This window comes from Melitaea cinxia, chromosome 18 (assembly GCF_905220565.1).
Source record: "Melitaea cinxia chromosome 18, ilMelCinx1.1, whole genome shotgun sequence".
In the NCBI taxonomy this organism is placed as follows: domain Eukaryota; kingdom Metazoa; phylum Arthropoda; class Insecta; order Lepidoptera; family Nymphalidae; genus Melitaea; species Melitaea cinxia.
The window spans coordinates 12569065-12581147 of NC_059411.1; the positions used below are offsets into that span (position 1 = coordinate 12569065).

The window sequence follows — 12083 nt, forward strand, 5'->3', positions numbered from 1 at the left end:
GTTAATGCTGTTATGTGTCAAAGAGAATGAACGATTTGATAAGCAATTGTAGGTTGAATCTATTGAATTTCGTCAATGACGAATCGTCATAAATGTTTAGATAAGAAACAGAAGATGGGGTTTAAAAATAGAAGGGTAACGTAATACACAAAGGCATTATATAATTTAAGTTAAAATGTGTACCATACCCCCAGCGCCGCCCCCACCACCGGCATCCATTCCGACCAGCAATAGTTCACCACCAAAATTATCAGATTTTTCGCCTACATTTAATAACAATGATATTTGCGAATGGGCCAACCGTGAACCCCAGCTATGGGAAGTTTGTGCTAAAAATGATATCTGTTTACATGAAGCTCCATTTCATTACAAATACAAACATTTCGAGTCAATTATGCAAGTAGGACCAACCTGTGGATTAGTTGCTCTATCCATGTTATTAAATGGAGAAGTCACGCCCGATGAACTTCTAGATATAAGTAAAATAGATGGTTATAGTAATAATGGAGAAATGTTCAGCTGTAACAACATGGCTAAGTTAGCTGAAAAGGCCATTAGTTTGGCGGAAATAAAAAACGTTGATGTTTATGTAAAGACTGGGAATCTATTTAGTGAAGAAATTATACTGGAATTATTAAATGGTGCTATTTTACTGATTGCGTATCCTTTTAATATTGAAATTATATTGCTTTGTTACAAAATACTCTTTTCTACGCTACATGCCAATTCCTAGTGTTGTTTTTCTGACAAATCTTAAATAACAATATGTCAAGAAGTCATTTTATTTATATATTTATTTATTCAAAAAAAATATCTCTAATTGTAAATTTCATAAAGTTTTTACGATGCTAGAAGTCAAAAATATAAACCATAGTTCTACTGAGTATTGAAATAAATTTAATTGCTTGCTTGCTTTTGCTTGCTCTATTATAGTGTAAATGTAATTTTAAGTTTTCTTAAATGAGGTAAGGCACAGCAGAAATTCCCTGCTCAAAATATAGAGAAACCCAATTGGGGTACCTCGACCTTACAGAATAAATCATAGCTAAATAATACTGCTCTTAAGCAATCTTATGTTCCTGTTGGTGAGTAAGGTGACCAGAGCTCCTGGGCAGTATTGGGAATAGGGTCGGCAATGCACTTGCGATGACCCAGGTTTTGCAGACGTCTATAAGCTACGGTAATCGCTTACCATCAAGTGAACCGTAGGCTTGTTTGCTGACCAAGCTATAAAAAAACCAAGGCTACTATGTGCCTTAAGTGTAATTTTAAGCTTGTGCCTATTTAAAAAATAGCCATTTGCAAATAAATTTTCTTTTGAATATGTTGTAAAAATTTTAAATGCTATATTAATAATTTATTATCCTTAATTCAAATAAATATGTATCCTTAGCAGTAATAAACAGATATGATGCAGATTTCAATCATTCACCCTGCCTACGACACGGCCACACTGCTCACTGGGCTCTCGTCTGTGGTATAGTTGTAATAAAAGACCCCGGTGACGATTACATTGCTGATTCTAGTAATATATACGTCCTGTGTCGACATGGAAAATCAAGATTCCTTGCAGCTTGGACGTTGAACGATTTAGATAAAAGTAATAAGAATTTATGGGAATTTTCACCAAAGAAACAGGAGGACGGTTTGAAGTATGTGCTTCCCGAAGGTGGTATTGGGGAGGTAAATGGTTTGAGAGACAAGTTTTTACTATTTAAAGGCTTGTAAATTGTATCAATATAGTATATTTTAAACATTCTTGATCTAATCTAAATTGCACAATTTAAATGGTGATGAAAATATCCAACTAGAAAAATATATTGTTATATTATATAATTATATTCTTATATGTATGTGACTTTTTTGTTATGTTTCTTTATGGTGTACAATAAAGAGTATTTATTATCAGTAATAATCTAATAATGGATATTAGTATTATTAATATATTTTTATTGTCATAAATTTCAACACTACAAATATAATCAATATTTGTTACATATAATTAGAATAATTAATTAATGAATAAAATGATTGTTACAATGCCAGTGTAAAGATGTTTTTATTTTTGAAGACAAATTTTAATTACCAATTAGAAAGGTCAATTGATAACTTTTGAAGTATTTATTAAGGGAATTATCAAAATAATACAATGTCTATTTAATGCAAAATTTTATTTGTACAATAAATACAAATCATACTGCAAATTGTGATAAAATAATAAATCTCATTTTTCTTGCATAAACATATCCAAGTGTAATAACTTTCCGTTTGACTTAAACCTGTAAAATAAATGACAGACGTTTATTGCACCATCACTGCTTTGAAATGATGTATAAAATCATATTATAAATAACATAAATCATATAATGTATATACTTTTGTACTTAATAATTCAACTTAACAACTCTCGTTTACAACTAAAGAATATTAAAGAGCCGTAATCTGGCAAATTATACTTGTGATGAATATATTGTTATAGAATAAATGATTACAAGTTGCATTGAATACCTTCTTATAATACATTTCAATTAAATCGTTCTAATATCAGCACACGACTAAACAATTAGAAAACTTTAATCGCCAAGTCAGTCAGCAGTCATGAGATCAAAATTATACTAAATATATTTCATAGCTTATCATCGAACAACTATTAGTATTAAAATGAAGATAACGTAAATTTACAAAGGCTGTTACACGTAAACGTTTGGCTAGGCCTCTAAAACAATTTAGAAAACTTTAATTTCTTTTTGTTTTTACCATAGATTTAGAAATTAAAAAATACAATTCTTAATAAATTGTAATATATAACTGGTTATCAGTTTATATAAAAAAAAAATTATTTAGTATTTTAAAACATAACTCAATTAAATTTTACAAAATTCAATATTTCTACAATCAAATATATTTTGAGTTACATGTATGCGCCCATAAGATCAAAATATCAATAATCTTATGACGCTTAACTATTAATGTATCGACATTAACAGTCCCGATCGTAGATAGCTTTTGATCGGTTGTCGATATTTATCTTGTTGCCAGTTGACTGACAAGACAGATAAAAAAATTGTGGTAAAAACAAAAAGAAATTGAGTATTTAATGATATATGCGTAAACAAGACTAGACCATCTTTATAATTTAACTATAATTAAGCACACATGCAGATGTTAATAATACAGGTTTATTGTTGATGCAAAAAAAAACAAGAATAACATAAAACATTTTTTTTTTGTCACGCATCTTGATGTTTGTTGAACATTATAAAAAATACAGTCAGTTTATTAAAAACTCAAAACTTTGAACTTAAGAAATCAGGAAAATCCATGATTTATATGTAATATGGAACATAAACCATGTAATACATAAAAGTCATAGTTAGTCATCAAAGTTAGACTTTTATCTGTATCGTTTCATGTTACCTCACATTAAAAATTTGATTATAACTATGAAAAAACTGCCCAGCAACATAACATCTGCAATATTATATTTTATAATCATTATATAATTTCTACTCAGGATACATTTCAATCTCACAGTACATTCATCGCTCCTCCAAAGGTTTGTAGATATAAAAAAAGATTTTGTTGGAACCAAGAAATGTCTTCATTGTAATTAAAAATCAATTAAAAATTTTGTGCATCTTTTAGATATAGTTACTAAAAACCTTTGAAAAAAAAAATACAAACGACAAAGCTTATACATACAATAAATTGATAGCTGACTATACGCAGATATATACAAATTACTTATTATTTTTAAAAGAACCGTTTCGTTATGTTTCAATGTTTTAATTTGTGTATATCTTGTATGATCTTAATAGATACAGATCTTAATAACAGTTCTACTATTTGAAACATACATCTTATTCTAACAGCGTTACATCAACTTTTCACATACATATTCTAAATACACCGACTATTGTCCAAGTAACTTTGTGTGATTACTATGATAAAATATCTTGAACATACGACATTGTAGAGTAGTATTATTAGATACAGCGTCTTCCAAAGAAATACACTAGAAGTAAATTAAATAAAATATTCGATTTCAAATCATTGTTATTCTGGATTCAAAATCAACACAGTGTGTATAATTATATTTGAATAAAAAACGCAAATTATATTCATGTAAAAAATTTGGCACTTTCGTGATGTGCAAATGTAAAGGGTAATAAAAATAACATTGGAAGAGCACCTTGAGCCGACCCTACAACATCCATCTAACACTAACAATAAGATACAAAGATTGCGGATTTAAACCCATAAGCCGTGGTATTGCCTTGAACCGTTCGATAGCTACACACCAAATAAACGTTCATCTACTTCAGTTATAAGAAATCTAAATAAAATTCGTAATTCTAAAACGAATAGAATCAAAACGGGTACCTTTCAGGTCTAAGACATGAAAAAAGTTTCGTTGCAATGTTTTTAATATTTAAATACAACATTTAGCAATTGTATAATGTAATAATATGTATATTATATAATTATCATATTCTAAACACATAGAATTAGAATCGTTATAATTATTTTGGTGTTCTTTATTCTTTGAAACTTTTTTTTTGCTATCGAATTATCTCAAATTAGCTGGCTCGGAATATTAAGAAAGCGCTTTTTAAATGACGCAACTGCACAGCATGTTGTCATAACTTAGCAACGATTTCTTTGCGCAAACCAAACTGTTATGTCGTTACATGACTACATGCAGGGTATTATATTTCTAGAATAAACACAAATGTATTATCTATATTTTAAGAAAGAATTAAGTTGTCATAGTGTCAAAATGATTTGTAAATCTATAAGATATACATACCATAGAGTACTCCGTTCATCCACGACTTATTGGCAAAATTATGGAATTATTGTATTTGAAAGATCGCGTATACTAAGATTTATAGTAAAGATTACATTTTATAGTCGTAAATACATTAAAAAACGCTACATGGATGTATCAAAGCTATTGCTCCGCTACTGAAAACGAACCGCTGGCATACATACAAAATATATAAAAACTCATTAGCCACCAGTCGACTATCGCCGTTCTAAAAAAACTGCATTCATAAATCACAGACAAAATTAAAAATCGCGCTCACCGCCCAGCACGAACCTATCTGATATGTGCCTAAAATTCTTCCTCAAAATTCGTTTCTTTTTTTGTATTCTCCAATACACAACTTAACCTACGTTACATGGAAATGTCACGAACCATTAATTCCTCGATATACACTGAGTACGTGGAATATCTATAGGGTAAATAATGCACTAACTACTATGAAATGACTATAATGCGTAGTTAACGTTATTGAGCCTTCGTTATGCAACATGAACGTGTATAAGAAAGCTATAATCCAAGACGGAATTTCGACTCTACGTAACAATTAATAGAATCCAATGTTACAAAACATAAGCTTAGCTAAAACCATGGCAGCTCGACATATATCGCATATTAAATAACGCTACGATTACGAATATAATATAACATTATTGAATTAAATTTGGACATTAAATATTATTAGAACGTCAGCGAAAAAGTGATACCACAAGGAACAGGATTATACATATTTATTAAAAAGTTTTATAGTTAGCAGAACGCTTGGAACGACTACCGTTCGTACAATACATTAGTCAATATCTTTATTTCTCATCATTATTTGTTCCATTACAGATATTATTTTCAATACAAATTGTACTCAAATTTACGCTGACGGGTTCAAAAGCCTCATATTTCTATCGGCTTGCATCGAATTCCGTACAAATTAGGACTTACAAAGCTGATGTAAAGCCGACTACTCTATCGGCTACTCATGACGTCACAGTCCATAGACCTACGTCCAGGGCTTGACTAGCAGGCTAAAAAACCGAAGCGGGACGACCGAAGGGCGAATGCCTAAGTTTCCTGGGGCGCAAGGGGTGCTCCGCAAGTGGCTACGGGGAACGTCTTGACGTGTGTCTGCCATTGCGTTGATAATTGGAAGAACTTCACGCCATTCCATTCTGTGCCGTCGATATACACTGATAACAAAAATTAATAATATTTAATTGTAGGTTAAACATCTTTCAATATATGATAACGCTTAAATATGCCTCCCCAATCTTATTTATAAAGTTCTCGCGTCACAATGTTAGTATTCTGTTTCTAAAATTATGTGTGCATGCATACTGGGTAGGACTGAGAATCGGCCAACATACCCCTAAATGATAAGGGAGGAGGGGTTTCAGGGGGTTAATAACATATATGGCAAAACAACGTTTGCGGGGTTAGCTAGTATGTATATATTTATATAAAATAAACCAAATAAACATTTGCATTGATTTAGGTAAGCACTGCTACGTTCACAATGGCAATTTTTTTACCAATTCACATGCATTAAAAGAAACTTAGATACAACTATATCTGCATTTTACTCATCACTAGTTGTGATCTTCTCTAAGGTTGAGATACTCCCCCAGTCGAGCTGCTTCAAATTTTGGGCACGATTTTTCATATTTTTATACCTACCTTACTTACAATCTAGCGCTTGATTCAAAACGCCATGTTAATAAACAGAGACCTAAACCCTCCTATACTTACACATACAACTTTGCGGGTAAGCTTTACTGCCGCACTTGCTCTAGGACATTTAAAACTAAATGTGGATTAGCGAGCCATATTAGGGCCCATCAGAGAAATTAGTCATGACTCCCTGGGTCGCCGTCATCGAAATCGATGAGGAGGACTACTACTACTTACAATATATTTGTATATTATGAATTACCTTTGAGCGGAACATTGTGCGATCCTTTCGCAGAACAAATAAGCCGAGCGACGCCCTCCACGGTCTGCGCGCGCCCCGGTTCCGCCTCGCCACTTTTTTCCTTCTTCTTCCCCAACCTCATTACTGAAATGAAGTCCAAATTGCTTTAACACTTTGTACAACTATTTTGTTGAGAAATTCACATCATCCCTACAAATATTATAAATGGAAAAGTGAATCTGTCAGTCTATTAAGCTTTCAGGCCTTCTCTGGACTAATTTTGACAAAATTTGATGTAAATATAGACTATAACCTAAAAAGGTAGGGTAACATAGGCTTTCTATAGCAAATAAAAGGCTTTGGAGAGGTCGAAACAGGCACTATGAAAGTTTGTTAGAAAATTCGTCAAAGAAGGACGTGTCGTGTGAACGTAGAAGTATCTTATTTGCAGAATAATTATCCTAAATATTAAAAATGATGCTCGAAGTTAAATTTCCACGGAGACAAAGTCGCTGTCAAAAGCTAGTTCTTTATATGACACTGCTTTGTTTAAATCTACATAAAAAATTCACCTTTGGCATTTGTATATGCCGTAATAATTGAGCAGTCAGAATACCAAGGGCTTCTAACCACATCAGATTTTTATAGATCCAAAATTCGTTCAAGTACTTGTGCCAATTTGAACATAGACTCACTAACTTTCACCTTATCTCAAGTTAAAACCAATCAACCGTTACTGGGAAAGTTAAGCATATGTATAAATAGTTGAAAATGATATAAGATTTTTATCCTAAAACTCCATCATGTTCGTGACTTAAGCGACTAAATCCTGGAATTTAGTTATTTCATATATAGGTAAAGTTCTCACTTTTCTGTTTCTTCTCTTTCGTAAGGTAAGTAATACAGAGATGATGGTTGTGGCGCGTTACAAGCAGGGCGCGGAACGAGCCCTTCAGGGTCACTTTACCGCCGCCCTCCGCCCCACTTGCCCCCTCTGCCACCTGGAATACATATTAAATTATACATTAGTTTATTAAAAGTTAAAAATTAAAATAAAATCTATGTGTCTATATGTATTCAAAAAATGTATGTGTATGTGAAGTACTCGCGAGTTACTTGGCTACTATATAAAAAAATAGATTCAACTATAACTTCAGTAACTACAACTATAATACTTAGGGTCTCTTTCAATAATTGGGTCTCTTTCAAAAGTTGTGGATAAAGTTTACCCTATAAATAAGTTGCGATTAGACTTAAACAGCAGGAGATATACAATAGGGTATTAGGACCTGGTTCACCTCAATCAAAAACTACAAGTTTTAGGTTTATGTTTGGGAATAGAAATATCTCATAAAACAGTGAAATTCAATTGTAAAAAAGAATAATACATTAATAACTTTTCTCTATTGGATATCGTCATCCGTCAAATATGATAATCCACAACTGGGGAAATAGGGCCTTTATCTGTAGAAATTCACTGGTCATAACCCTAAACTACTACGTCTAAGAGAATTTTACGCCTATCTAACCCAGTTCACGTGTTGTGAGCGGCGTTCACAATATAACATTCAATAATTGACATGTAAGAAACTATCGCCAAAGTCGTTTTACAAGTGTGAACAATCTAACGAGTGGGTCGTTAGCTCTCATTAACTCACCGACTAGTGGCCTAAGAAAACTAAGGTCTGTTTTTTTGGAATTGTCCTAATTGGTAAACAAATATGGCGTACTTATGACCGCAGACAATTAGAGTATAGTGTAGCTTAGTGAAGTGACACAAAGAGCAAATGAATGAACAATATCAATAAGCCATAGACAAAGTAAAATTAATTTTACATCGAAATATTTAATGATACCATATTGCTGAAATTATTTCAAAAACTAATAATATATTAAATAATTTTGTTAATAATTAGTAAAGGTATAAAATTACGAAACAAAATCGAACATCTTTATATAAACAAATTTATATTTCTTAAATATAAATAACCTGTTAGAAATTAGTTGGTCTTTGACTAGAATAGATAATTAAAAAAAATACGTACTGATTTATTCATTACAATAGTAAAGTAAAATATTGAAATACAAAATAAAACGGCAATAAGAAATTTATTTACTTTATTTTCTAATAACTGTCCATACTTCCTAATGAATCGTAAGATTCTTCAGAGACGTGGATATTGAAACCTGGGGATTCTGATGCAGCATCCATGATTCCGTCAAGCTGCATCATTTTATCTTCTTATAATAAAGTCATAGTTACTACAAATCCAGCTCAGTGAGCGTTTCGTATCAACTGTCTGATGAAATGCTATAGCCGCCTATATCAAAGTATTGATAGCTTCACTTTTTGCCAATTTGATTCTGACTTTTGCTGCTCAAGGAGCCATCTCTTGGTAAGGTCACGAAATTTCGAGCGAGTTGCAGCAAATCTAATCATAAAAATCAATGAATTACGAATGACAGGGGTTTGTTTACCAAATAGGACTATTCCAAAAAAACGGAATATATAGTAAAGTGACACAAAGAGCAAATGAATGAACAATATTAGTAAGACATAGACGAATATAAAATTCATTTTATGTTCCAATATTTAACGCTAGCATATTGCTAAAATTATTTCAAAACCTAATAATATATTGAATATTTTTGCTAAGAATTAGTAGAGGTACAGAATTACGACAAAAAATATTAATCGAGCATCGAGCATAAAAGGCAACAAAAGGGACTGTCCATTTTGGCCCAGCGTGAACAGAATTCATACAAAAAAACAAATATACCAAAAATTCATGTTTATTCGTGAATTGCAGTTTTATCAATATAAACTGATGAAATGTTTATTTAATAAGTATTTTAATTCATTAATTATATACTTCTAGTTTATTTTCGGTTGGTGATTTGATTACAACACGTTGCCAGTCTTAAACAAACAATTATTATTAACGAACAATCGATTTTAAAATATTTTTAAAATAATTATTTGTTAAAATCGATTAAAAGTATTGTTAAATCGAATTAATAAGAAAAAAGTCTAAAAAAAGTCTATAAAAGTGTATTTAGTAAAAAAACATTTAACTTTGGTGAAAAATAAACTATTTTAGAAACATTGTTATTGACTAAATAAAAAGCAAGCAATTAATTATATTAAATTCGATTATCGATTTAATCGATTTATTTGTTTATTGACAATATTATTTATTATGGCAACCCTAAACTACAGACTTTTGCTTCATACATTCATTTGACTTCCATATTGCTTTCATAGTGATATAGCAACCTACTGTAAGGTTTTCCGTCAACCGAGAATTCATCACTACTGCGACGTAAAATACATAGTAGGCATATTCATAAGTAGGAAAATATATTTTGTATTTATTTTATATGTAAACAATAAAGGTCAGGCAGAGAAGCCATAAAAAAATATTATTGCAACTGCATGGTTGGTCGACGGACAGTAGGTTGTTGTGCCCATGTCATGAAATTGTTTGGTTTTTGGGCTGAAAAAGGTTTCAAGATTTTATAAATCTACCTGCCTAGTTTTTAGATAACATTCTGTTAACGTACGAATCCGATTAGTAAAACAAAAATAACAAAACAATGATTTTTTTATTTCAGAAACCTTCTTGTAATTATCCACAAAAAAAAAAAAAACAAAAATGAAACACCTGGATACAAAACTATCATTTTTCTAATTCATACTTGTTAGTACTACTAACTTAATATATAATTATTATTCTCAGTGACTGTCCACTCGGGGCCGAAACCCACAAAGTGGACAGTCCCCTATATATTTCGTTTATGTGATATGGTCGGTAAAAAAAAAGCCAAAAATAAAATTTACAACAAAATAAAGGGGCCGCCTGTGTCTAAAAAAAGTCGACCCTATTAATATTGTTGTCACATTATTTGTATTTACTATGAATAAAAAACCTTGCGCCGGCGGCACACTCTCTCTAACATCTAAAAAAAGGACTAATAGCATTGTACTCCACGAAGCTCTCATTGGGTAATCTTAAGTCTCATCCTAAAGTCTCAAATTTTTTTCCTGTGAACTACAGTAAACGTTTATGCCGTTGCTATGTGGTATACTTTAATATTATATGGGATAGCATTAAAAATGTTCAGGATGAAATTGATATTCAGAAATATTCATAATATAAAATAAAACCTTTACAATGAACACTTTACCATAAATGATTGACATTTGCAGTATTTTGTAAGCATTTTTTTTGTGCGCTCAACATAAAAAAAAGAAGAAAAAAAAAACAATTAATAACAAAATACAAATAAATAACAAATCGCTTTACTGTAATATTATTTAACAAGTTATAATTCGTGAAATTTTAAAATATAGTTAAAGAACATGGCCTATTTTATCGCTCATGCTATTCATTCACTTATACTCATTCACTTCTAAAAATATTATGACCACATCCCTATTTGCCTTATAAAAAAAGATATTGAAATGTCATATTCGAAAATATTAGTTATCTGTACTCTCGGAATTCGTATTTTGTAGTTTTTATGTGTTTAAAATGATAAATTGATATTTGTTTTTAGTGAAATAAATAGTAAATGGAGTTTTACAAGTGTCCGTAAGCTAATATGTTGTGAAAGTGAGTGATAAATGCGGAAAAAACGTGAATTACGATTGACAGCGGTTTGTTTACCAATTAGGACTCTTCCAAAAAAACAAGATATATACTACTACGTCTAAGAAAACCTAAAATTGCTACCCACTATTAAGCTTAAATTAGCTCAGTCCAGATCTTGTCACCCAAGCTCGTACACCATTTACAATTGTTAAAGTAAATACTATATTGACTATTAGTAATACTATTTGATTAGTTGGCGCAGTAAATAGTGGCGCTGCTTTCTGCTCGACGGGTTGTAGGTTCGATTCCCGCCTGAGTCTGGGTGAAATATTTGTATTTATATATTTGTATGTGTATTATTTCAATGTGTATTTATAGAAAAAAATATTTAGCTATATCAGTCCGTTGTTACCTATAACACAAGCATTAAGTTACTTACCTTAGAAACAGACAATAGTGTGTGTATGTTATAAGATATTTATTTATTTATTATTGGAAAAGTGGTTTTCAAAGAGTTGATCAGTTCGCAAGTAACTCAAGAGGCCTCACAAACTCACCGGCCAGTAATCAAGCTGCAGCTCGAGCGGCTCGTTGCGCGCAAAGGCGAGCGGCTGCGCGAGGGGCGGGGCCAGCTCCGGGGCGGGGGCGGGCGTGGCGGGCGGGGAGGGGCGCGCGGGCGGGGAGCCCTCGTCCAGCTCCAGGGAGGAGGGGCCGCCCTCGCCGCAACCCACGCGCACCTCCTGCACATAGGGGCGTT

General features: G+C 31.9%; 2 protein-coding genes across 2 annotated transcripts in view; one reads left to right on the forward strand and one right to left on the reverse strand.

Annotated features, from left to right (window-relative positions):
- Nucleotides 1–12: 12 nt before the first annotated feature.
- On the forward strand, nucleotides 13–1853 carry LOC123662343 (UPF0692 protein CG33108). The gene is made up of 2 exons (XM_045597196.1): nucleotides 13–660; nucleotides 1407–1853. Exons 1-2 carry the CDS (start codon nucleotides 176–178, stop codon nucleotides 1726–1728), a joined length of 807 nt encoding a protein of 268 aa, XP_045453152.1. The 5' UTR covers nucleotides 13–175; the 3' UTR covers nucleotides 1729–1853.
- Nucleotides 1854–5542: 3689 nt separating this feature from the next.
- Nucleotides 5543–12083, reverse strand: part of LOC123662129 (phosphofurin acidic cluster sorting protein 2) — a 30887-nt gene continuing 24346 nt past the window's right edge. The window contains exons 16-19 of the mRNA XM_045597013.1: nucleotides 11880–12066; nucleotides 7600–7725; nucleotides 6753–6875; nucleotides 5543–6009 (exon numbers count right to left, since the gene is read on the reverse strand). Coding sequence (XP_045452969.1) covers nucleotides 5885–6009; nucleotides 6753–6875; nucleotides 7600–7725; nucleotides 11880–12066 — 561 coding nt within the window. The 3' untranslated portion in view covers nucleotides 5543–5884. The remainder of the gene's footprint in view (nucleotides 6010–6752; nucleotides 6876–7599; nucleotides 7726–11879; nucleotides 12067–12083) is intronic.

Bases quoted from the DNA above. Each gene is read 5' to 3' on its own strand.
- LOC123662343 (XM_045597196.1), top strand. From the start codon at position 176: ATGTGTACCATACCCCCAGCGCCGCCCCCACCACCGGCATCCATTCCG. The intron at 661-1,406 runs GTATCCTTTTAA...AGTAATAAACAG, and splicing joins GGTGCTATTTTACTGATTGC to ATATGATGCAGATTTCAATC.